This window comes from Branchiostoma belcheri, unplaced genomic scaffold (genome assembly GCF_001625305.1).
Source record: "Branchiostoma belcheri isolate BF01 breed outbred unplaced genomic scaffold, Haploidv18h27 scaffold9, whole genome shotgun sequence".
NCBI lineage: Eukaryota > Metazoa > Chordata > Leptocardii > Amphioxiformes > Branchiostomatidae > Branchiostoma > Branchiostoma belcheri.
In genome coordinates this window covers 3,418,427-3,446,414 of record NW_017804575.1, presented here as the reverse complement: position 1 = coordinate 3,446,414, position 27,988 = coordinate 3,418,427, and the positions used below count along the sequence as shown (strand labels likewise).

Sequence of the window (27,988 nt, the reverse complement as noted above, 5' to 3'; positions counted from 1 at the left end):
CTAGCTGATAGAAGACAAAATTTTCTGACAAAATCTAGCTGATAGAAGACAAAATTTTCTGACAAAATCTAGCTGATAGAAGACAAAATTTTCTGACAAAATCTAGCTGATAGAAGACAAAATTTTCTGACAAAATCTAGCTGATAGAAGACAAAATTTTCTGACAAAATCTAGCTGATAGAAGACAAAATTTTCTGACAAAATCTAGCTGATAGAAGACAAAATTTTCTGACAAAATCTAGCTGATACAAGACAAAATTTTCTGACAAAATCTAGCTGATACAAGACAAAATTTTCTGACAAAATCTAGCTGATACAAGACAAAATTAAGCGCCTCTTAGCTGAAGGGATTTTTGATTTAGAATAAACAATTTAGATGTGTACTATCTAAAGTTGAAAGAGAAAACACAAAGGTGTATGGACCTTGTGGATTGACGCTAGGTTGCTATGTGCATCAGCGAAGGCTGGGTTGATTTGGATGGCACGGGTGTAACACTGCATGGCTCCCTGGATGTCCTGCATTTCCTTCAGAGCATTCCCCATGTTGGAGTACGCATCTGCAAAGGTGGGCGCAATCCTGTGGGAAAAAGGAACAAAAATTAGCGAATTTTTTCCTCAAGATAGATGTTACTGTAGATTCAGTTCATGCAACTTAGACTTTGTGACAATGCCAAAAACAAGAACGTCTTTGTTGTAGTGCTCGGAGGCAGTAACTTTGGAATACAGAACAAATGTTTGCTGTATAATGAATTCATGGTTCGAGGTCACAGTAGAAACAGCTAACTTAAAAACACTGCAAACAATTCAAGATTTACAGCAGTCACTAGTGATGCATACCTAAACCCAATTTTAGGTTCAGGTCCGGATTCAAGTCCAGAGGTTTAGGTTCACCTAAACCCATGGCATATACAAAATTGCATGTTGGCAACCTTGCAATGTTGTCTGGGTGAAACTTTGGCCATGGCCACATAACATGGAGGCCGGTACTTGACGATGCCCGATGGCAATGTTTTCTTCGTTTTGCAGCAAAGATTTTACAATTTACGGAAGGTTTTAGGTGGTTTGGAAAGAAAAGGGGTATGTGAAATGGTCTTTTATGGTAATAAGTCCGGACTCGGTTCTTGACTTTAAGTTTTTTTTTACTTGAACCTAAACATTCTTACAAGTCTGGATCCAAGTCCAGTGAACCGGTATGCATCACTAGTAGTCACAGTGCTCTTCATGGTCATAACCACCTTACAAATCAACTACAGTAACACCAAAACCACAATCATGATCTTCAGACAAAAACGGCTCAAAGTCAAATGACAGAAAAGCACAGTGATGGCCAAAAATGGTAAAGACAAAGACCTGATAGCTTCCTTGTAGTGCATGAGCGCCTCTTGCAGCTTGCCTTGTTGTTGCAGCACGCTGGCAAGGTTGGAGTGGGCAGCAGCAAACTCAGGGAACACCTGGAAGGCATTACACAGGTACTTAGTATAACCTTGACGGTTCCTATCAAAACATCATAACAATGGTAGAACCTTTGTAATGAGTTTACAGCAACCACGAGAGCTTTACAGTGAATCTTTCTCAAACTTTTGGTATAGACAAAGCTATCTTCTGTCAGCCATTTTCAAGTTAAACTCCATTTCCTATGTAAAGAATCCTTGTCTTAAAACCTTTGGAAGTCTAGCTTGGAATTCCAAATTACTAATGCCAAACAAATGTCTAGCATGTTTGAGTGACACTTGGCATGGTACATACTTTAACTAATAATCACTAGGCGTTCTTGAGTGCAAAACAAATCCACATCCTTGCATTCCAGATGTAGACCAGATGTATGTCAAAAGGAGAGCCCACGGGACGGAAATGACTGAAAAAAATTGTACCTCCAAGGCTTTATGGAAATGACTGAAAAAAACTGTACCTCCAAAGCTTTACGGAAATGACTGAAAAAAATTGTACCTCCAAGGCTTTACAGTACAGCTTGACGGCCTCCTCTGTGCAGCCTTGTTCTCGCTTGATGTTGGCCAGGTTGTTGAGTGAGTCGGCATGGGTGGGCGACAGTTGTAGGGCCGTATTGTAACACTCTTCCGACTCCGCCACCTGGAAGTGACACGACTTGTACTTAAGTCTTCTCTTCAAGACACCAGCTCGAAGAAGAGCCATCAACATTGTGGCATCTGTGTCGTCCACAGATGTCATGATTCTTAAAGTCTCTACAGAAGGTTCTACAATACACAGTACTTTGGTCACATATATGTGAAGGTGGCAACAAGTTTGGAAGGTTTTCAACCCTGGAGGGAGGCCAAGTGAGTGCATTCTGGACATATCTCACTGTAAGCCTTGATCTCCTTGATCTGAAGGCCTGTAGTAGGCTGGGGACATAACAACAAGCACAGCTTTGTGTCCCTACAGTTGCCTGCCAACCATTTTACCCCATAAGGTGATCGTAATGCTAAGGCCACACCAGTTTAAGTTGTTGCTTCTCGGATCGCCCTGTCCATTTTTTTCTGATTTGCAAAAAAAAAAAAAAATTTTTTCGGTTCTAAATTAACTGCAAAATGCTCAATGAAAGACATATTTTAACCCCAACGGTTGAAGAAAGTCCTTTTCTCCCTTGTACTTAAAGTTTTTCAATGTAACAATGCAATTTTGTTTCATAAAAATTTCAAAATCTATTGTTTTAATTATAAACCAGCCTGGTGTGTTGACTTCATGGCTCACATCGTAACATTTCCGGCTATCATGGGGTGCCTTGGCATTTTTTAAAATTTTTATTTCGCCCTGTCGCTTCATGTTTTTTCTGAAAAAATCCGAGAAACAACAAATTAAATTGGTTTGGCCTAAAAAAACATGTTTACATGATGTCAAGCCTGCCAATGAACACTGCTTCTGGGCAAGTCTTGGTACATGTGATCCCCATGTTGAACATGAATTTATCATCTATCATAGTTCTACACTCAATGCTTGACTGACAGACTTAAGCTGAGGTTTGCCAATATTTTCTATTGACTGTTGTTATCAGACATGCATACCTTGCCCTGTTCCTTGAGGGCATTGGCCAGGTTGCAGTAAGCATCTGGGAAGTGGGGCTGTAGCTCAATGGCGCGCCGGTATGTGTCAATTGCCAAGTCGATCAACCTACATGGGCAAAAAAGAACACAGAGGTAAACATTCAGGTTTTATCAACAATTGCATTCTTTTGTATCCACCCGAAGAGCACACACGGCAAGTTAGAAGCTGAGAGTAGAATTTGCTACCAACCAGGGTTCTAGCCAGCGCGACGTAGCGTAGGGGCCCCCTGCGCTATAATTTCCCCCCCCTTCGCTAAATTTCCCCCCCTACGCTATAATTTTCACCCCCTATGCTAAATTTTCAATACAGCATAGTTCTCACCAGGCTGTTTGAGCGTAGGGGCCCCCTACGCTGTGATTTTGACCCCCTACGCTGTGATTTAGCCCCCTACACTGTGTTTCAACCAGCGTAGGGGTGGTTTTTGGGGGCAGAAGCTTCATTAATCTTTAAAAAAAGGAAAATTCAACTTAAGAATGAAGCTATAACAAAGGAAAAACAAAATCTGACCCCCAATAAACAATAAATAGTGTCTTAAGTGGTTAATATGAGTTACAAAATTTTGGGGGGAGAATATCAGACCCATGTTTTGGGGATCTCGATGCGCGACTCGCGCCGCAGAAAGTTGCCCTTCTATGCCTGACCCCTACACTGTGAAAAAATCCTGGTGAGAACCCTGATACAGCATAGGGGCATTGTGACTGAATTTCTTTGTTCAAGAATGGCAGATCAAATGTGGAAAATTACCAATCACGGATACATTGTACATACCTTAGAAATAACATTTTTTCCCTTTGGGTATCCCTCAAATGGTCCCTTTTTAGGTCGATTTTTAAAAGCTCTGCCCCATCCCCCCTCTCAGTACCGCTACGCTAAAATTAAATCCTAGCTAGAACCCTGCAAACTATCTTCTTTCCTCTTTTTTCAAAACTACAGACCAGTACAACTGATAAGCAGCACTACGTTTTCCACATTTTCCTTAAGCAAAGCCAACAACAGTTACCACCAAAACCAAGCTGCTAGCTTCCCCATGGCACACTCAATATCTGGCTACAGATCCTTGTTAAAGACAGCATGGTGCAAATAAACCCAGAACTTGACTGATATAAAATCCATACTTGGACATTTAGCCAATTGACCGGACTTTCATTGCGTCCCGAGGGCTCTACCCCAATCGATACATTAGAGTACACTCTGATAACAGTTTCCTTTCAAGTCGGGAAAGAATTAGTGCCGAAGCCCCCCTTCCTTAATTCTGTTTTAAATAACCAAACACAGAAAAAAAAGACAAATGCAACTGAGAAGAAAAGAAGGAAATAGGTATCTACCTCTGAAAACATCCTACCAATCTAACAATTACACCATATTCCATATCAAATTGATTTATTAATATTCAAAGTAGAAATAAATCCCCGCAGCCCTCCCCAACAATTCTCTAGGGGTCACCGAGACCACTGCAAGGCAAATTAAATCTCCCTTTCCAATTTTGATCCTGGATAGTAATCATAATGCAGACGTTTCATTGCCTTGGCTGGCCATGCCATGCATGCTGATATGATGCTGATATACTAAGTCTAGATTACGTTCCTGGCATCTACATTAAAAATTCATAAAGCTATCATCATCGTCAACAACTTTGCCAACACACAGTGCAACAGGTTTACTTTTGTGTATCTATACACAATGGCAAGTACAACAACAAACAATGTTTCGACATTTACTTGTCTGACAGAAGTGCAGTGAAATACTTTCACACACATAATTTAATAAAAAAATTTGACTCTCGGTGGCAAATGTGCTGATGTTGACACATTGGCACACCAAATCCGTAGTGTGTTTTTGGCACACAGTTAGACAGATTAGCCTAAGAGGCTCGGTGGGTGTCACTCCACCGTACAAGGTGGGAAAGTCATGTAAAGTGTCTTTCTCAAGGGCACAACGTCGGGCCACAGTATTGAACCAAAAATCTATTGCCATAGTATTGCTTCCGAGTCCAACGCTCTAACTGTTGCACCACCAATGCCACACACACATAATTGGTACACATATATTTTCCACTAGAGATAGAAAATGGACGCTATAGAAAACTACCTGTGCACGAGAGATTATGTAAATATTGTACAATGAATGCAGTGGAAAACTAGAGTTCCACGATCTCATACCTTCGCCAAATGATGTTAGCCTTTATGACTAAGAAATTATAGATGAATCCCCCTGATTGTGCGAATAGGATCCTATATTGCATCAATTATATCTGTTGATCATATTCTACACCAGAAGACAGTCTTATCTTATCAATGCATGCCATTATAGCATGTCTTCATAAATTATGCAAATGAGGTCCTTATTTGAATAAATTATGTTTAATAAAGTTCACCTTCACATAACTTTCAAATATCCCAAGTATGAAATTCCAGACATTACCACTATGTAATTATAACATTTTCTCGTTAATTATGCAAAGTAAGTCCTCATCTGCATAATCGATATCTGCCTGTATTTCTGCCGTTCTGCATTACATATATCACAAGCTTGAATAGTCCTATCATGGAATGCAGCTGATATATAGAATTTCCTCATTAATTATGCAAATTACATTAATATTTGCATAATTGTAATAACACTATGTCAAGCATCACTTCAGCTACCTACATGCCAAAAATCATGACGATCCATCAATCAGTTCTTGAGTTATCCGCCTTTAAACATTTTTCAACTAATGCCCCTGCAATTCCAGAGCAAGCCGCTAGGGGGTCCAAACTCATGTCACTTGTTCCCCAGCACAAGAGCTACCTACCATCCAAATTTCGTCACCCTAGCATGTCTAGATCACGAGATATCAAAACAGGAAGTTCAGCTGCAGTACCATAACAAGCCGTTAGGGGGCCCAAAATCTAATCAGTTCCACGTCTCATGAAGACCTACCCACCTACCAAGTATCAAGACAATTCATCTTAGCCTTCTTGAGTTATCGTGCTCACACACACACACACACACACACACAGACACACGAACGCCAACGAAAACATAACCTTCTTGGCGAAGGTAATGATATACATTTTGTCCTCACTATGAGACCGAAAGAAACAGATTATTTCAGACAGTTACAACAATTTTTCCATCCTTTCGTCACTTAGAAGATCACCAAAAAACTGCATTTCTACTAAGATCACAAAACCCACTAATTATGCAGAATGTGGGACTATTCACTATCCACTGCCTTCAAAGAAGAAGTCAAACCCCATATATGATAGCTAGCGTAGCAGTAGAAGTAGAAGTTTTTTCAGACAGTTGTTACCCGTCTCCTGTTACTGTATTGCAATGAGTATTATACTTGATTGTAAAAGCAATTAGCCTTCGGGCATGATTTTGCGAATATAAAGTTAAATATATACTAGTCTCTACATTTGGAGGTGTAAACTTACCCTTGTTCGTAGTACACACAGGCTAGGTTGGCATGTACAATAGCATGGTTAGGGCTGAGTTGGAGTGCTCGCAGGTATGCTACTGCAGCTCTGCATAGGGGACAAAAAAATCATCAATACAGACATGGTAGGTGTATATGGTGTGATAATGCCTTGGCAGGTGCTATAACCACCGAATAAAACCACCGAGTGAGCGTAGCCACCTGGCTATATGACAGACATGGTAGGAAAGTCATTATGTGAGGACAGGAACTACTTCTAAGGACAATTTATTCTTCAGCAACAATTTGTAACAATAGAACACATGTTGATGGCCTGTCACAATTTTTAGAAACAAACTTAGGAAACCCTTACTAAAGAGCCTGAAAGCAGAGAACTTCCAATGTCTTTAACACATCCTGGTGAAAAGTCATATTCTTGCCAAATACAGTACAAGGGTAATTCTTCATTTCCAAAAATAACATGTCAAAATTATCTTATACCTGGTTCAAAGTTATAAATGTTACACTTTGCTTTCACACTGGCATTATTCCTAGATCCTTCTGACTTATGGTTATACAATTATAATGTTGACTACCCCAGGGAAATTTTGGTAATTACTTCAGATCGGGACATGTAGTAATTAACCATTCAAAATTCCTCCACCAATGCAATTATCTCATCCTCTTGTGTTAATCACAGAATGGTGGCATACGAGGTTTGCATACATTGTGCAACAATATGGTATCTGTATCTGTATCTGTATAGCCGGTATAACCGCCTTTCGGTGTAACACACCAGCTTTGCAGGCACGCGGCGCGGCGGCAGCTGGCTATATTACACTGATTGACTTGTTACACCTAACCCTTGAACTTCTAGCTCTAGACATTGTTTAAAGCTATCTATTGACAATGCCCCTACTGTACTTGGTGACAGTAAGTTCCACTCTGCAATAGTTCTAGGAAAGAATGAATTCTTGAACACCTCAATCCTTGGTTGATAACTCTGGTACTTGAAGGCATGGCTATGGTGATGCCACCTTACATAATGGTTAAGACTACTACACTGACTCTTCTTCTAGTTCTAGTCTTACATCTGTTGTCAACATTTTGAGTAATACTGCTCTTGGTAAATGACCTTGTGTAAGGCCACACCAATTTAATTTCTTGGTTAACGGATTCGCCCGCTTCATTTTTTTCTGATTTGCAAAAAAAAAATTCAGAATCAACTGCAAAATGATCATATTTTGCCCTGAACAGTTGAAAACAGTCCTTTTCTTCCTAGTTGTTAGTTATTCCATCTTTCAATGCAGTGGTATCATTAAAAGTTCAAAATCCTTTGTTTAGATTTTGAACCAGCCTGATGTGTTGACTTCATGGCTCCTATCGTACCATTTTGGGCCATAATAGGATGGATGCCTAGGCCTGTTTTTATTTTTTTCGCCCACCCGCTCCATTATTTTTCTAGAAAAATCTGTTAAATTAAATTGGTGTGGCCTAATAGCCAAATCAAACAATAAGAAAAAAAAGGTGTTCTTAAATTTTCTCCTCCCTAGCACTTCAGCATTGAATTTGGTGATATCGATTACAACATGGTGAATTGATTGATGACAGAATGCTGATTGCTACTGGCAATTGGAAAGTGGCTTTGGACCAAGGCCAGATATATGTACATGTACCTACCAAGTCATAACTCACCCAAAATCTATTTTCATCTCAAATATTCTTTATACAATAGTCATCGGAATTGTGGAATATTATAGATGAATCTTACCTGTCAAAGATTCGTGCCTCTTTCAGCACGTTGCCGAGGTTGATGTAAGCGTCCAAGAAGTTGGGGTCTAGCTGGACGGCCTGGAAGAAAAACCATTTCATCACACTTAGCCACTCATACAGGGTCACATAAACCTGTAAGTATAGCACATACAGTAAGCTCCTCTTCTGTAAATGTCTTGGCTGCCCCGATGACATTTCTTGACTGAATTCAATATCTGCTCCTTCAGGTCCCTTCGCAGTTTCCTTCTTGCTTCTGATTCGTTAGGATAGATCCGACATGGGAACATCGGCTAAGTTTGCGCTAGATTCTAATTTCTAGCAGCTATGAATGTTGGTCTCTCCAGGCTGCCGCAATGTTGGTGTGCGCAACAATTGTCTCCTGAGGGAGGACTGCCAAAAGACGGCGGTATCGGCACATCTAACGTTTGCGTTATTCTCAATCGATTGTCATCCTTGAAAGCCGGTCCCTGTCCATGGGATGTTCCAGGAAGTAGAGATGCCACAGATGGGGCGTCTTATCCTACCGTCCTCTGGGGACATGGCCAGCGGCAAATGACAGGTTAATAACTCCTGATGGCCAGTTTAGGACCAATCCCCATCCCTAATCACAGACCGCCCTCCCATGCTGCTACAAGATGACTTTTCACACTTGAGCAGTGCATCCTCTGGAGGCTAATATATCCTCTATGATGGAATGTTCGCGGTTGGAATACGGCTGAGCTTGAAACTTTCCGGTGAAGCAAAAATACCACCCAGTCGCCGCGCCAGCATGCTTGACAGCTTTGATCGGTGGTTTTACTCCGAGTCCCACTTAACAACTGCCTGCAAGCCTGAACTCTGTCGGTTCGTCACAATGAAGGGAAGTGCACTCTAAGCTGATGAAGGATAACCTGGATTGCGGCTAATTGACTGTCAAGATTCTGCTGTGAAACATGGTTATTTCAATGGCAGATAATTATGATGGTTGAACCCAGGATGTGATTGTTGCTTCACGGAGAAATTTTGCGGTCTAATGAAGTCATCGCAAATTACTGTTCATTTTCCATCAGATAGGTGAACCACATGGCACGAGGATGTGCATGCACAGTTAGTCAGGTTTTCAAGGTAAATGCTCTGGATCATGGCCAATGCCAAGCGAAGCGTAATGTTCACCTTTAAGATCAACTTACTTTTGGAGAGAGGGCACAGAAATTTTCAGTATGTTTAGTGTACTGAAATTGCTGATGATCTGTTCTTTACACTGATGAGAGTTACTCAAAATGTTCTTCCTGTAAAATCCAGCAAATGCTGCCTCCCCCCAAACCACCTATTCAATAGACTGATCCTGGCTGTCCATCAAAATTAACAGCCCAACCAATGAGAGATATCTATCAAACTTGTGCATTTTTTTTTACATTCTGACACAAGTGACTACAATATTGGTATATTCCTTCTCTAAGACTTAAAGTTAATTGATCTTGGGATGTCATAATTTCTTAAAATGAGAAATATATTGCTTAAAATGAAAACTATGTCTCAATCTATGATTCTTTTTCCATCCATAGGCTGACCTATCCAAGTCAGGCGACTGATGGGCTTAAATCTACATCTTACCTGCCTACTTGACTGATAGTCGCCCGTGATGTTGACCTATGAAGGTCAAAGCCATCCATACAGCTCCCATGCCTACTCCCCACTAATGGATCTGACTTGCCCAATAGCTTTATTTATCTCCCATAGACTCGGCCCTGACTACAGCTTTCAGGATACTTCGGGGGTGAATTACCTCCCCACACCTTCTCTGTTCTCCTCCAGGATGGATGAATATTCAAATTGGGTATTGAACCGGGCCCTTCAAGCTTAACAACACAATTTTACGTGACACGGTCTTCCATTTTTATGTCGGTGTGTAACGCCCGCGTGAATACCAAAGTGGGGAACCTACCAAAGAAAGGCATTCCTCGAGGATAAATGGTGACGTTAATAAGTCCCAATGGCTCACAAGTAAAAGAAATGAAGCAATAGAATGTTAAGAAGGTTCATTCAAGTTCATCATGCCCTACCACTATCTACAGAAGCATCATGTCTGTGATGGAATAGCCAGGTCTGAGTCCATATCTCTGGGCCATGATTTCTCCTCTCCATAAAAGGAATGATTCCTTGCGCCGCCGTGCTTGCAATTTTGCCCGAATCTATTTTGTATTGATTTTAGGGGCTGCGGTAATAATGGGGTATTGTAACGAGCACTTGGGTCCTTCATCCACGCATCAAAATGGAAACGTCTCCAAGTTATGTATTATGAAAAAAAAAAGTGACGTTATTTCGAAGTTGACCCTTGTAGAGTACATACATTATTAGTTCATGCAACTATAGACAAGATTGCCTCGTTTTTGAACCTCTGGTCAAAATGTTTTGTTCTTGCTATATTCTCAATGACAGTTTTTTTTCACATCTCAAACTTTGTACCATAATTATGGCAAGGTGCCACATTACCTGATTAAGGCTCTCATAAGTTATTGTTAGAGAGTTAGAGAGTAATCAAGAGTACTGTCTGAGGCTAATTTTTTTCTCTTACCTTTTCAAAGTGGTGAATGGCCAGCCAGATCTCGCTCTGGGCATTGAAGACGCAGCCCAGGTTGCTCCAGGCCACAGCGAAGTTTGGTTGTGTCTCGATGGCCTTCAGGTAGCAGGCCTGGTGGGTGGGCAGCGGCACATCGGCAGTAGGAAGGGGGGAGGGGAGGAGATGGCAAAACAACGTGCCATGCACACATGGCAAGAGAGGGGGAGGAAGGAAATGGCAGAAAAATACATTGTCAGTCGGGGGACTTTTGGTGGGGATGGCGCGCCACTACCTATCCTGCAACTTAGCGCGCTCCTGCCCTGTCTACCTTCTACGCCTGAATGCAACAGACCTACGCGCACTTCGACCCAACGCGCCGCAATGACTGCACCAGCATGACCTTTGTGATGTGCTTCAGCAAAAAGTCATCAAGTTGACTGTCAACACAACAAGTTGACAAATGAAACAAACAAACAAAAAAAGACTTAAGACAATGTTTTCTGAGAAACAATTTTGAGTGCTGTGCACACTGAAAAAGGACATGCCTTTGCCTAAGTCAAAAGCTTGCTGCTTGCATGTCATGTACAAAGTGGTCCACTGTGCGTTTTTCAACTGAAAGATTAGAAACACTGTACTTCACAGATCTTGGGCTAAGAAAAAGACGACCATGTTTTGGTGGTGGTATTTTGTCGTAGAACTTTGTACATGTGTCCCCATGCTCTGCATCGCGCACCATCGCTGCCGCGCACGCCGGACACATTGCTCATTGTTTCCACTTTGCCTTCGCAAGACCTGCTCATGTTTTCTATCGCCTGGTGCCCTGCCGTCTCCAAAGTGGACTTTTAGAGCTGAAAAATAAAGGGATTGACAAAGACTGCTTTTGCGGTCAACACCTGGAAGAGAGAAGACATTAGCAAGTCCTGGCCTAGAAGTAACAAAGAGCAACTGCTGACGCTGCCTTGCCCCGCGCTACTGTGCTAAACCTAACCACCCTAACTTCAATTAGACAGTAACGCGCGTTTCTACGCTGCGCAATGAAAGTGGCATGACACTCTGCAAGAAATCAATCCCTCTAAACTATTCAGTTAACGAGAGAAAGACATTATCGTGAGAATATCTGAAATCAATGTAAAAACCTACAATTTCATAAATTGTTAGCATTTGTTGTACCTCGTCCAACACATATATACAATAACTTTCGACAGGGAGGGGGGGCCGAACTTTGTCATCACTAACAAGGCACTTTTTCATAAATACCAGTATCATTTACATTCCATGCAGAAAAAATATAAAATATATGTATATATAAATATACATTCTGACAGATCCTTACGTCCGTACGCTGGGGGTAGGGGTTGAGGGAAGATGTGAAATGGTAGAAACATGATCTTGCACAAACCCACCACACAACACGGACCGGTGACGCCGCTCTTGGAGTCGCTCGGCGCAATTGGTACTCCCCTTTGCGTTTTCTGCGGCACTTATTGCACCCCTCTATACCTAGTCTAGTCAAAGCATGGATATAAAAGTCAGGGGGAAAGAAATTGAGAGATGTAGTTAGTATTTGTTGTGAGAGAAAAAACAATGCAAGTCCAAACTGCTTTAGAAGCAGGGAAATGACTTTGCTTTGCCTCACATAAAGTGTGCCTAAAATATCTAGTCGTGGCATAAAAGAATTTCTTTGGAATACAACAAAAGTAGAAATTTTCTGTGTGATGTGAGCAATTTTTCTCAGTTTGTCTGCCACTTCTCTGCTTGGGAAAGAGTTTGGACTGTACAACTGATAACGTAAAAGCTATGTGAAACACACCGTGAAAGCTCAAAGATTAACTGCATGCTGCATGGGACAACTATTCCATATCGCTGCCATGATTTCCCTTCCTCAACAGATTGGCAGGAAGACTACTTTTACAGTCTTTCTCTCGCTTTCCTTGCCACAAGAATGGGCCTTCGTGGGGTGGGGTAGGGGTCGTTGACACCTCATCTCCTCAATGTCCAAAGAGCTGCCCTGGAAAGGCGCGCGGGGGGTCGCTGCTCGCGCAAGGTCGCACTGGTGGCTGGACAATGGTGCTGATCTTTCATACAAACATCTACAGTTCTTTCACAAATGATAGTTAGGACGTAAAACCATCCACCAAAAACAACATCAAAACCTGAGAAATATTTGTTTTACAGCTACAATCCAGCCACCAGACATCACAAAATGCACCGCGCACGGCCAGCTAGACATTTACACCGAGGCATGTTGCAACACCCGCCGTCTAGCTGGCCTCTTAAAACGCAATACAAGACAGTCCTGGGCTTCATTTAAAGGGGTCCTTACCTAACCAAAAATGGTCAAATACGCAGCAGGTTTTCGGGAGGTTTTCACGTAGCGCGTCTAGCTTAAATGTAGCCCAGGGTGACATGTTTCTCTTGACTACATCCTGAATGTGTTCAGAAAGGGAAACCATGCAGCCCAACCAATGTTACGCATACGCTCGCCATGGTAATACATGTGCACAAACCAGCCAATCTCTTGACTGGTGGGGCAGCTAAAAAAAAAACACAACCGCATGCAGCAGGCAGACAACCAATCTTTGAGCTTTCCTACACACATCACCTGCTAAGAAACCCCAAAAGGACAGCTGCCTTGGCCAAACAGAAAACTTCTAAATGCAGTTTCAAAATTCCCTTTAAAAAAAATCTCCCTCTACAGATTACAAAATGAAAACAGAAAAATATACTAAGCTCTGCACCTACAGGTCTATTCTTTACACCAAAAGCCAATAATTTCTTCCCAACTAAATGCTTTTTCATTTCAGAGCATTTTATCTAAAAACATAAATTTCTGGAGCAAAGTTATATTCTAGGCTTATCTTAGTAATCAGCTTGCTTCTAATTGATTTACTGTAGTTTTAATACTTTTTCTTTTCGAGCCTGCTGATAGCAGGAGCTTGAAATGGCAGCGTCTCCTTTGGGGTGGGGTGGGGGGCATGATCTGTACAGTGTTTAATACTCAGCCGGCTGGATGTACCTTGGCCTCGTCCAGTCTCCCCAGCGCCTTCAGTAGATTTCCCAGGTCGCTCCGCACACAGTACAGGTCCTGTGGAGAACAGAGACAACTCAATCAAGATTTCAGCAGAAGAAGGAAAGGCCATTGGTCTAGAATTCATGAATGGCTGAATGACTTGACAACAGACAATATACATTATCTATGCCTTTCACTTCTATACTTCTGTTGCGAGAACAGAAATTAGTCTACTACATGGAACAACTTTGTGAATAGCTGACTGAATACAATATTTTTGCAAGCCAGTCGATGATTGTTTTAAGAATATTTATTTTAGTTTTTTCATGTCTTTCAGAAGAAAATTTGTGTAAAATTTGGAATTGTCAGTAACTGAATAAATCTTTGTAGCCAAAAAGCATTTATCCTGTATAATTGTCAATATTTCTGTTCAAGAAAGCCAATTTAGCCTAGCATATGGCTTACGGAATAGCTGAGTCTAATTCGTAGGTTCTGATTGTCTATATTTTCTACATTCCAGTTTCAGCTATCTGGCAAGAATGTCTTGTCTTACAACGTTAGACTCCCTTCTAATAACATCCTGGCTACCCATTGTATTAGGGAGAAAAGCCAGACTACTATGGGTCAGGGAACAGTTTGCCACCCTTATCAGCATGCATACTTGTTTTGTTAGGCAACAGGCTATAATTTCATGGGGAGGGGCGGGAGGAATGCAGACTATCGGGATCCCTCCTACCAATACTACAATGCCGACACATTGGATTTGTTACTCTTTCTTAAAGCGATTATTTTCTTCCCATAACTCAATCATCATTCGCTTACTAAGATCTGACGGCTTTTACACAAACTGTTTCCTCCGAGGTATTTTCCATATTATTTGTATGTCTCTAGAGTTTTGTATTATCTTAAGATGTACTGTGTTTTATGGGTTCTTTTTTACTTGAAATAAAGAATAAAGAAAGAAAAGAAATGCTGCTTTCTCAATAAAAAAAATGAAAATCAGTGCCTTTGACGTGCCCTTGCCTTTTGTCAAACAAACACAGCTTAATCATGCGACGGAGCAATAATATCTAATCAGAGAGTTATACTTCACATCGATATTTATCGCTGCATGGATTTCCAGACGTGGTGCAATGATTCTGTGGCCGGGAAAAGGCTCTCAGGCTTAGCCAATGGGCAGCTATCTCTCCATTTATCCAACTCCCATGCATCGCTAAGTGCGGCATGTCGTAGCTTCCTCGCGTTAAAACTCAATCTTGGCAAGTAGTTTCAAAAGCTGTATAAAGGTCTGTGTGGAGAGACCTAATGTCTGACTACTGCGGAATCAATGCGCCAGAACGGCTGTCATGACAAACTGGCTCATCTAGAGGAGCCTGACCAATCACCATCTGATTACAACTGAGACATAAACTGTCTGTCTTTTTCCAAAAGGAAATCTTGCCGGCATTGTAACAACTGCTTCTAGAGACTAATGATTAACCCCTAGTGCTCTTGAATAGACAATTCTATCTGACTTTTTCATCATTTCATGAACTCCGTCTACAGATTACAAAATGAAAACAGAAAAATATACTAAGCTCAGCACGTACAGGTCTATTCTTTACACCAAAAGCCAATAACTTCTTCCCAACTGAATGATTTCATTTCAGAGCATTTTTACCGGTATCTTAAACATAAATTTCTACTGACTAACCCCTAGAGCTCTTGAATAGACAATTCTGAGTTTTCATCATTTCATGAACTCTATACAACCAAAAGGTACATTGTAGTATAGAAGTTCAAAGGCGATATATTAAGCCAGCTCAATTCTTGTTCTGAAGACATTTAGAAACCAATGCAGGGGTGAAAATTTTTGACATATTCCTACAAATGCAAAAACTACAATTTCTGTACCTCACCATTACAATGATTTATCCAAATTCAATGTAGGATTATTTGATTACTACTAAGTGTTGCTAAAATAACAGTTAATCTTGATACAGAACACTCTCCAGTTATCACTGCAGTTGCATGAATTTATATCAAGCTCCTAGGCCAACAACTAATGTGTCTTATCTATGAAAAGGAATGAAGCAATACCAACCGAACTTACAGGGTTATACTGCAGTGCCTGACAGTATGCCTGGACTGCACCCTCCATATCCCCGGCAGTCACCAGCGCTGCGGCCAGGTTGATGTAGCCGTCGATGAAGTCTGGCTTCAACCGCACGGCGTGCCGGTAGTTTTCTAGCGCCTCGGGAAGCTGTCCTCTCTCCTTGTAGACGTTCCCCAGGTTGGAGTAGGCCTCCGCTAGCATGGGGTTCTGCTTGATGGCCAGCATGCTGAAGTGTGCTGACCTGTGTGCAACATAGTGGGACAGCACATGTCAATCAACTGTGACTATAGATTCAATGGCAAACATTTGCTGAGCTTACTATGGCTGAAAAAAATTATCATGCTGAAAAAATAAGCCTGAAGTGCGCTGACCTGTGTGCAACATAGTGGGACAGCACATGTCAATCAACTGTCACTATAGATTCAATGGCAAACATTTGCTGAGCTTGATATTATGGCTGTAAAAAAATTATCAGCATTATCATATGCTTATCGACATGCTAAAGTGTGCTGACCTGTGTGCAACACAGTGGGACAGCACATGTCAATCAACTGTGACTAAAGATTCAATGTCAGACATTTGCTGAGCTTGATTTGGCTGTGAAAAAATTATCATCATTATCATATGCTTATCGACATGCTGAAGTGTGCTGACCTGTGTGCAACATAGTGGGACAGCACATGTCAATTAACTGTGACTATAGATTCAATGTCAAACATTTGCTGAGCTTGATATGGCTGTAAAAAATGATTATCATGATCGTATTAAGTTGGCTGCAGCAAGGATGACATCTAGTTTTTCCTAGTGCCTTTCATCTCCAGCAAGATGACATATCTGTTTGTAAAAAATAATGTTTCTATAACTTGTAAAAGAACTATGGAAAGACTGGCAAAGACACAAGTTGCAAGAAATTGCTATCTATTACACTTAAAGCTTACGGCACTATATAATATATATAAATATATAATAATCCTTTGGCAAATAAGGCTTGTAATTCAAAATATTTCCTTTGTTGCACGCTGCCAACCACGCTCCCTTTGGTTACTTAAAATATACTTAAAAGCAGGATGATTTGCCAGAAAAATTAGCAGACCAAGGAAGGTCCCTAGTCCACAGGGGGACCTCTCCTTACCAGTATGTCTCTGACAAAAGTAATGTGAGATTCTTGTTGTAGAAACCTCCAGCCTACTGATCACTGTCAAGCAGGATCTTTAGAAATTTGCTTCATACAGGTACATTAATATATATATATATTTATTTACACAAATAAAGCAAAACAGTATTTTACTGCTTTATCAACCTCCACATCCTGGTGTAATGTGGACACCTCTGTCCACCAGACATGTGCGTCATGCCTTTACCTAGGGCATATCAAATGTTAGCAGTGCCTAGCATAACCTTAGCCGCTCCAAAAATAAAGCCCTCTGAATTTGAACTCGAAAGGCAAACAATTCAGGCAACGTAGCTCTCTCAAGGTCCACCCGTCCTGCCAGAAAAGATAACTGGGAGAGAAGCAACAAGCCAAGATTTCTCAATTTTCTATAATAAGACCAGTATTAGATGGATGTAACACATGTGAAGTCAACACATTGTGAATCCACATCTGCAGTTTCTAGCAGAACTTAATTATTATAACAGGGCTAACATAGAATCATCCACCTCAGTCTTGTGTGTTTGTCTAAGACTTTTGTACATTTTAAAGTACCTATAATATATCCTTGAGGTTGGAGTGATCAACCCATGAACAAAGATAGATTCCTTGTCTCTGCATCTAAGGGAATAAAATAATACAAATATCGAAGGCTGAATCATCAGAAAGAAGAAGACACCACAAGACCTGGTGAACTTCCTTCTGTCTGGTCCAGGCCGGTGGTAGTGCTGGCTGGTGGTCCTGGTCAGCCTGTCCGAAGTCAGGAAGTCCGGTTCTGACCCAACCAGCTGGCAGCACTGATGACCGGACACCACACTTGGAAGGACTCTCCTGCTGCGGGACTTCATAAATAGTAATTGCTAGGTGCCCACAGATTGGCCGCTTGATAATTATACTGGTCCAAAACCACACAGTAGTCCTGCAGACTATTAACCTGGATGATGTGAGCTTCAATGGAGATGAACAATTCTCAGGAGAACACGTCCTCTAGGTTAGATCAATCAGCTGTCATCTCCTGGTCTGGGCTTCTCCGCCTCTTTGTTTTAACGCTAAACTGCATCAGTTTGCAGATCCGCAATGCGCAATGCCTCTTCGTCCTGCCCTTTAGCACTGGATGGTACCACACCACGTCAACGCTTCGCGCTCCTGGTCATGTGAAAGAAGCGCGCGGGATTGACTGAAGAGATTGTCTAACAAGCCTGGGGAGGGCCTGCCGAGATCTGGGGCTGGAATGCCAAGAGGGCACCAGACGCTGGGCAAAGGTCACATTTGGACAGGCTCCACTAGTCCAAGCTGATAGATTCCCAGCCAATCTGGGCTGTAAATGCACCCGCTGTCACTGGATATGCACTGGCACAGATCGATTTCAGGAACTCCCATAGACCTTCTGGGTAGGGGAGGAAGTTAGGCTCAGGGCCTGGGCCTTGCTGTTGAGCAAACAAAAGTGGAGGCAGAGCAAACACGCCTCTCCCAATCAGGAGCGGATTGGGCAGGATCCTGTTCACGCAGGAATTCACTCCACTAGGAGCACAAAGGACGGGCCTACATTCGCTAAAACAAAGGTTTACATTTAGTTTTACCACCATATCATGGCAGACAAAGAGGGCAAACTTTTGTTTCCTCATATACCCACCCCAACATACATCCTAGGTGTTGACAAATATATGACTAGAATGTACTACCAATGCTTGTCAGTTGTCTATCTCTCAAAGTGTACACTGTGATAAAACAGTCAAATTTTGAAATCTAAAAATCAAGCTGAAGACACAAGATATCTCTGGCATGATGATGTGACTAAATCAGAAGGAATGGGGGAGGGGGGCATATCATATATACACTGAGGAACTAACACATGGAAACAGGTCCTGAACTGTTCCAGCTGCTGAAAATACATGTCAGACATCTACCAAATTTCACACCACAATGCCCTAGACAAATCCCCCCATAACGCACACTTAAGCTTCTGCCAAAAATTACCAACTAAAAACCTGGAGGACACTTGAATGCTCACCTTTGTAGTCCCCAGCTATCCATTATTCCACAGGGTTAAAATGAGGGGCAACTGGTGTACACAAGCCTAATTTGAAAGCCGGGCAATTCCATTTCCATTCAAATCTTTAGGTGAGATCAACTTTATGACAGAAGACGTAATGAGCTTGCAAGTCTTTTAAGTCTAATGACTGGCTTATCATTATGATACAAACATTAACATGTAATAGAAATATTACCATTATATTAATTTGTGTATGTCTATCAGAAATATATTCGTCCCCTCCCCTACAGAGCTAAATGGACCAGTCTAATGGAAATGATGCAAAAGATAATGTATGAGTAGCCATGTGGCCAGGCTGCCCATTTTGGGCTGCCCTATTGGGGCCCTGAATATTCTCCCTCATGCTGCCTGGCATGCAGCACCCTCTGGGGAAATGAAACTGGTTATTGAACTGTGAGGAAGGCATTCAGCTGCAGCCACAGAGTTCAAACAGACCAGATTGATCAGGAGGCTCTGCCGGACTGCGGAGGGATTTCAACTTTACTACATTATCCGCAATTCTAACAACAATCCTGGAGACATCCTGTCGCCTACACTTCAACTAATCAAATCACGAGGAAGGCGAGTTTTCTTTTTAACCCTGAAGGGTAACAGACAATAAGGAGGTTAGAGAAAGAACCTCCATGCAGACAACTCCTTATTTCCCCATTCATCATCAATGAAATCATAAGCCATTCATGCTTTTATAATCTACAGAGCTATTAGGCTTTTCCTGCCCACATTGAATGCAAAGGTTACCACAAATGTGTTTGAGACACTCCTGTGATCTGTCTCGTTTCCAGATCACTAGATGTCTGATAAGAAAACCTCTCATGTCATCTTCTGAATAGACTCAAGGAAGGGCGTCTGTACTACTCAAAGCTACTTTTCCCTTTAATCTGCGTCACACTTGTGGCTTTCAATCTGGTAGGGCCCGACCCTGCTGATGCCAGAGTGACGCACGCCAACGGCGAGAGACCTTGCAATTTCCCAAGGAGAGATCGTAATGACGATATTAAGTGGGATGGCCAATACTCCTACGTCCACACAGACTGTCAGTGTCACCTTCAATACACACACGTCACACGGCTAATGTTACCACAATGAACCTAACAGGCTGTATCCTTCATTGTCTTCCCCCAGGCTTCCTGCTAAAGAGGGGAAGTCCATAGAGTACAATGCCGTGAAAATTACAATTGACCCAAAATTGTATCGGGCAGCTCGCCACCTTTTTCTCAGAGCCGGAAACGGACAAGATTAGAGTCCGGCTTTCTCAGAATTCCTAATCTTGGAAGGAGCAGAGTTATACATACATGTGTGACTCACTCTAAAGGCATACATACGCAATGAATGGGCAAAGTAAGGCCAGCTGTTGAAAATGGAAGTCATTGCCCTCCCAGCATGATTGGAACAAGTGAATGGACCAGACATGGCTCTCTGTGTGGTTTGTATAGGACCAAGGTATCACTTACTTTAGATGTGGTTTACTGTACATTTTGAAATATTCGTGACTGTTTTATATTCGCAGCTTTCAATACTGTCTTCTGTATGCATCCTCCCCCTTTCTTCAATGTGAATGCATTCTTTCCCCTTATCACAAAATTTAGTCCCCACAAACTTTGTTATAATTCCCCTGGATACATGATGTAATAAATAAATATTAATTGCAGTACTTAATGCAAATGAAAGTGGGTGTAGGAGCCACTTTCACTATTCTTTGTACGTATTGTACAAACTGCAGTTTAGTGACAGTTCATACAGTCTAATAAAAAACAAAAATTAGCAAAAAAAACTTGTGTACAGTACTACAAAATTTTCATGGATCCCTCCTCAGTTAGCCAGATCAAGTTAATCTCCAAGCAGATCTTTTGGTGGGGGTAAGACAGTATCAAATTGGCCAGTCTGTGTCCATTTCCCCACCCAAGGGGTGGGGAAAATATACAGACTGGCCAATTTGATACTGTCTTACCCCCACCAAAAGATCTGCTTGGAGATTAAGATCAAGTAACCAATGTAACAATGAAACCCTACACTAATGAAAGCCAAGAGATTGGCCTTGAGGTTGCCATGGCTTGTGGTAAATAGAATGTATCCAGTCTGAAATGGCAGCTTCCACTCGAAAAGTGTCCCTTAAACTCAGAATCCTCACCTTACATACCAGATACCCATGTTACCAGCAAGTTTGAAGTCATTACTGTGGCAAGTTCGATCTCCAATTGCTGAATGAATGACTCTTTGGAACAGTGCAACCCTACTCTTAAGCGTGCGTTACTGGTTTTTGACATGGGACAAAGGAACGATAAGTTCTAAGGGGATTATGCAACAGCTTTGCCTAACAATAGTTTTGCTTCGGCAGGCACTACAGTATTTAGGAAAAGGCCCGAGTATGAATGTCACACCACGACCACACATTTTCTAAAAAGTACTGAGTGCTAGAGTGCCCGATCCATTTCAATGGTAATCAATATCAGAGCTACAGTACCAGTAACGACCTCAAGTTAGTTACTCTTCACTCTGAAGCAACATTTCATTCAAACTCGAACCACAACTACATCTGCGCCGCCTGCTTGCAAAAGAACACATTCAGTTTACTTTACAGACTACTAAATTTGCCCAACGTTACATACCTTGAATAGTACATGGTGAAGGAGAATGTACTTTTGAAGTCTCGCTGGTAAGTTGGGAGGGTTAAGTCTCTTCCTGGCGCAACCAGTTTCTCCTCTTTTTACATTACACACCTGCGACAGCTGGAGGGCTGAGGTAATTACACTAGGTATTTCTAGGGGGTGGTCTCAAAATGTTTGTACTCCATCAACAGAATCAGATCCCGCCGGGGTAAACATTTGGCATGAGCCTCAGATTGCGGCTGTGATAAAACAACGCCTTCTGACACTGCCCTGGCTGACGCCAAATGTCCACCTATAGATTGCGTGGCTGGCAGACAAAAACAACCGTGTCTGTTGCCACGTTTTTCTTTGTGAGATACGGGCCTCCCACGTCACTACAATATTCACTACGTTACCGGCATCATGAATTATGCAGTTTTCATTACAGCTGGCGCACAGGTAATTGGGAAGAAACTTGCAATAAGATGGCGACCTTGCTGTACAAATTTGCGATCCTTTTCAAAGGAACATAAAACACTAAAACACAGGTGATGGCTAAACAAAAGAGTTGACTTCTATTATCTGTAAACAATACGTTGATTCACATCCTTTATTCCTCTTAAATCTCGCCAAACGATATGATACTAACAGAAACGTTTATATTCAACTTTTCAAACTACTTCCACATTCCGGTTATGTCTACATTTTATGGAAAAAGGGAAGGAGAATAAAACACGCCGGTTCCATTTTCTGGAACGTTCCCTGATCAATAAAGATATCTCAATGCACTAGTAGTACTATATCAAAGGTTAGTACACTTCCCTAGCACTGAAGTGGTCTGTAAACATGCCATGCACCAAACCTGCCAGTAAATTCTGCTTACTTGGTCCAGAATATTTGCTGAATCACCGAGTTACATTCATAGAATTTCAAGGTGTTCAAATAAAAGGCCCCTTCCTCTAGTAGAGTCTACTGTTAGCTTCTATTAAAATTTAAGTATTATTCCACCTTCCAGCCTAAAATATCCTAATGAATAAAGCATTATTACTATTTTTGGCTAGTACCGTAAGATCGAAGACCTAAGGTTATACAGTGATGTCATTGTTGGACAATGTCATTTATTTTTGTTTCATTCCTCAAACTACTAAATACTTTGTAAGTGGGTACAAATGCAGACAGATAGGTTAACAGTCAAGGTAGAGGATTTTCACCTTCGTATTGACCGATGTATCATTTTAAAGATGGGAAACTAGGACTAAAACTGATCATCTACCTAACTATACAAACTATGAATAATAAGTTGAATGCTGGCTTTCTTTCTCTCACACATACTACATGTATGAATAAAAGATACTACATGTATGAATAAAAGCCACTAATTTTTATTGAAGCTAGACAGACAATCAGAAAGCGAGGTCCACAAAACTTTTCTAATCACGAAAACCTGTCAATACAGTTCTATTCTGAACTCTCCATCATCCAATGTACCTACCCTTCTGGGGCCCCCGCTTGCACCCATCTGCCTAACTGTGTGATCTATAAAAACACATTGCAAGAGATGACAGCTACCCCTCTAATCTTGCTTGCAATGCCACTTCCAGTGAATTTCCCCAAAGAACCAACTTACTAACAAAGTGCTTTTGTCATTTTTCTCCTGAAAGAGGGTGCAGCCTTTCAGTTAGGTAATAAACAAGACCTTGTGACTTGCTTTTACACAAATTCCCTAACTCCTACAGCTGAACTGTTCATACAGTAACAATGAACATTTACAGGACATACCTAATACTCCATTGAATCCTGGCAATATATATGCTCCTATGGATTTTAAAGGCAAATTCCAACAATGTAGGTGAAACAGTTTTAAACTCTGGCTTTTTCTTTCTTCATCATACGCTTGTCTATAAGTATAAACCACCTTTTCGATGTCTAGCGGTAAATATTTTGTCCCCAGGACTACAAAATTATTGTTCATTTTACAAGAAACCTATCTAGAAAACCATACTTTACTACACAACCTGCCGACATCAGATAATATCTCCTCATGACAAAATTCCTAATGTAAATATTGACCGGATCCATTCCCCTAAGCCCGTATCTGTTGCAGCTGATATTTCCTTTCTGAGCTATCTCCTGTTGCAGCTGTGCCTGTGCACAACAGCCAGGGCTAAAAATATGACCCAGTCCACCTCTCAAAACAATATCTTCCTGCAAAATCACTCTTCAGCCAGCATGCTTAGACTGTAAAACAATTGCAGCTGTTTCCTTTAGGGTTAATAATATCACAAGATCAGCAAGCATACACATATCCAACAGTGTCAATTGACGAACTGATAATTACCATACACTTGGTATCTCTACTTAAATCTTAAACTGAAAGGTCTTTGCACTAAAATTCCAAGTCAACAATGAGAACTCTTGGCACAGTTAGTCAAAACTGCATGTCATGTAGATTACTAGTAGTACATACAATCACCCAGAAGTCTCTGTTCAGTCAGCCCTGCTTCAACAGCAATAAATCGTGGTACACTCTGACTAAAACTGTTAACTTCAGCGGACACTTTTCTACTATCAAGTTGTTTACATTCCGTGGACCTAAAAGAACATTCTGGAGGCTCCAAGAGGCTCCTGGCAGTATTTGCTTCTCGTATGAAGCTGCAAAAACTTAGCAGCCTTCTGAAGAGTATCTTGACCTCGCTTCTCAGAAAACATTCTCTAGCGCCAGGAGGTGGAATGTTGACCTCCTAACCCTGTTGTCACAAAGTTTTTCTCCGGGCAGATTTACTGATCTATTTTGTTCTTGCCTTCTTGGTCTATTTTGTACTAGCAGACCTGGTTGATAGTATACACTCAAGATATAGACCAGGCCTATACTCAAGATACTAACTAAGTACCCAAAATATTATATCAAAATATGAGATTTTCTTAGCTGCCTATTTCTGTAATAAAATATTGTTACTGTTAGGGAAATAGTTTGTAATACTAATAAGGCAGATAGGAAAATGGAACAATTTTCGCTCCCAACATCTGCTTGGAGATTACACCATCTCATCATAAAGTGAAATTGTATTCAGATGTATTATTAGTGTAGTAGGATATCTGCCCAATAACGAAAGACTATAAATGGTTTAAGACATTTGCTGTAATGTGTTGCATAAATGCAGTAACAATTTTATAGCAAATGTTTACACCATTTATAGCCAGTAGCCAATAGGATATTTAATATTCAATTGTAATGTAATAATGCAATTATAGTCATACGTAGATCAGAAGTATGATAAATTGGTAATGTATAGTAACCAACCTGTAACACAATAAACAGTTCATGTCAGAATTGTCTCTTCCATTTTGGTTCATAACTAGAACAATCATGTTGGCAATGAACAATATTTACACCATCAGATATGAAGCTAATATAAGCCATATTCACTATATCTCACTATAAAATGACATGTAATTTTCTTTGTGAGAAGCTCTACTAGCTTTATCACCTGCACACACTGGCTATCACAAGGAAAATGTGATAACAAAAGAATACATTCAATTATCTCTCTTTTCATTACACCACCTACACAAAATGTCTATCGAATGTCAATGAAGATAAGTGGTGCTATAAATACATATGGAACCCATAAAGCAGTAAGCTCTAGTATTATACCTGGGGTAGTACCAGGGTAGTCCATTGTTAGTTTATAAACCCTGTGACAATGGGCTAAAAATAGCAACACAAACCACACCTACACACTGTACCCAGCATCATCCGCACTGCATCTATTTGTTCATTTATGCAATCCAAATTTGAATGTGCTGAAAAGAAATTAATCCAGTTACATCACTGATGTGATTGGCCCATACAATGAGCCAATCACGTAAAATCTCAGCATGCTATTGATGATGATGTCCTGTAGGTCTGTACAGTAGATCAGCTTGTGAATTTGGTTTTCTTCAAAAACAATACAACATGTATATTGTACATACACAACAAGTGAGATGGAAAACAAGTGGATGTAACATGTAACAAATCCAGATGATACAAGTGTAATCCTTTTGTACATGCAATACAGCACAATATTCAGAGGAAGCATAGTAACATTTGTGTAGAAATGGATAACTTCATTACAGCTGCAGCTCTTCCATCTTATGAGGCTGGTTGGCATGGTAACAATGCTGAACCAACCATTGAACTACAAAATGTATATCTGACTTTGATGAAAGATGTTACAAACTTTCTTAACTTTTATTGGTAACAATCACCAAGATATGCATGGAAACTTCATCTTTTTCTCTCCCAGCTTGAAAGTTCTGTGTCTCAGAAAATCACTACCTGCTTCAGTTTTGGGATAATCCTTCCTCTGAAGTTTTGACCAATGAGGTTCTGACCTCCCTCCTTGATCTGACAGAGGATATTTACTGTTCCAATATCACAGACCATAGTTGTCCCAAGCATTAATTGTGTAAATCATCCTTCTTCTTGATTTCAGTATCTTCTCTTCTTCTTGATTTCAGTATCTTCTCTTTATTCTTATAGATGTGCTTTCTTTCACAACAGCAGCACTTGTGACATTCTTTGAGTTTGATAGGCATCAAAATTTGGATGTGCCCTTCCACTTCTCTCTACTAATTCGGTTATCATTGGCTTATGCATTCTTTATACACCTAACTCTGCAGCATTCTAGATCCAAAGGAAGATGGTGAAAGGTGCTCTCTTGTTGCATATCACTAACAAACTGTGTTTTCACAAACAAAATGGGCAATGAATTCGTCCTCATTGGACTCTTCCCTTCCTGCCTCCATGCCATGTGTGACCTTCTAAGTTATAGGCTGGTTGACCTTCCATCAGCTGGAGCCTCCTGTGCAGGAATGTTGGGATTGATCCGGTACATCTGTAAGTTCTATTTTCATTTTATGGCAGCTACAGTACTGAATGATACTACTGATAGCCCAAATTGCTTTAAACAATCAACCCTCAGAAGATGGGGAACAACAGACGATAAACCAGACAGTGAGTGAGTGACTTCCGCAAATGACCCTTCCTTGGTCCAAGGCAATTTTGGCCCAACTCTGGCTTCCCTGTGTATGTTGGAGGTATGACACATGGTTTTTCTCCTTTTGCAATGGGTAGTACAGCAAAGTCCGGTGGATGACCCTGACCACGCTTGGATACTTCGTCCTATTGGTTCCCTTGGAAGTCCTGTGTCCTTGGTCAAGTTGATCACTCAACCATTCATCAACATTTGCACAGCATTGTAGACTAGTCATCAAATAAAACCACTTTATACTTCCCCATCTTGGATATAATGGCTTTTGGTTGGTTGCAAATCTTTTGAAGAAACTTGAAATGTATTGCACCATTAAGAAATACACCTCTAGACTACAATTTGTTTTGTATACATGGTGAATTGCGTGTATACACTATAGCATCAATCAGCTGTACAAAAATAACCACATGTACTATATACAATTTGAATACCCAAAAATACATTTGTGGACTGTACACCCTAAAATATGTTTGTACACATGTAATTGGCAATACATTTGTATGACCTTTAATGTTTCACATACAGCAATGAATGAGGCAGTATTTCTGAAAGCTTTTGGTTTGCATGTGTACGAAACAGGCAACATCCTGAATGCCAAAGGTTACAAAATTTGAAGCATTCAAGACGTTAGCCATGATTTTGTACTTATGCTGAAGCTTTCAGTGAAGAAATATACATGGAAATTACAATCAACAACTTGAACAAGAGAGTCAAATTATGCCAAATGAAATTTTATAATTTCATAACACTCAGAAATTCAGCACATTGAAACCATGTCTGGTGAAGTATTAAATGAAACATGTAATCATGTAAAGCAAGAACAACTAAATCTAAATCAAATATCACACTGCTTCTAGTTTCACACTTTGTAGGCGGGGTATAAGCTATTGAAATGTCAACACCACAGAGATCCATGCAAGATAAACAGTCTGGTAACATCATCATCAGTACATGCGTCATTTCCTCTCTAGTCTAACAAAGTACTAATGCACACATACTCCTCTATAATGTCTACATGTATAACCAAGTCTGTATCCACACAAATAAAATAACCAACGAGAGCATTTCCAAATATATACTTAAATAATAACCAAGACGACGAAAATTCAAAACATATCTAGTTCCTTCCTCTTGTGAATTGCACAACTTGAGGTGAAGAATTTCAGAGATGGTGGGAGGGGGGCGATAGCCAAACCAGCTAAATCACACCGTATTGTAGCATTTCTGCCCAGATTCTTTTTGGATTTCTGTCAAATATGACGAGACCTCTTACCTGTCTAGTCT

At 40.8% G+C, this 27,988-nt stretch overlaps 1 protein-coding gene across 7 annotated transcripts in view; it reads right to left on the bottom strand.

Moving 5' to 3' along the window:
• LOC109487681 (UDP-N-acetylglucosamine--peptide N-acetylglucosaminyltransferase 110 kDa subunit-like) overlaps window positions 1-27,982 on the bottom strand; it is a 37,349-nt gene extending 9,367 nt beyond the window's left edge. Inside the window, exons 1-10 of one of the 7 annotated variants that reach the window (XM_019791706.1) lie at window positions 27,978-27,982; window positions 15,869-16,121; window positions 13,792-13,860; window positions 10,791-10,907; window positions 8,235-8,314; window positions 6,483-6,572; window positions 3,021-3,126; window positions 1,948-2,088; window positions 1,351-1,451; window positions 424-577 (exon numbers count right to left, since the gene is read on the bottom strand). In XM_019791706.1, coding sequence (XP_019647265.1) covers window positions 424-577; window positions 1,351-1,451; window positions 1,948-2,088; window positions 3,021-3,126; window positions 6,483-6,572; window positions 8,235-8,314; window positions 10,791-10,907; window positions 13,792-13,860; window positions 15,869-16,105 — 1,095 coding nt within the window. In that variant the 5' untranslated portion in view covers window positions 16,106-16,121; window positions 27,978-27,982. Of the gene's footprint in view, window positions 1-423; window positions 578-1,350; window positions 1,452-1,947; window positions 2,089-3,020; window positions 3,127-6,482; window positions 6,573-8,234; window positions 8,315-10,790; window positions 10,908-13,791; window positions 13,861-15,868; window positions 16,122-17,717; window positions 18,066-19,041; window positions 19,173-21,689; window positions 21,856-27,977 lie in introns of those variants that run through there. The other 6 variants (XM_019791704.1, XM_019791705.1, XM_019791702.1 and 3 more) reach the window with 6 other exon arrangements.
• Window positions 27,983-27,988: the final 6 nt, after the last annotated feature.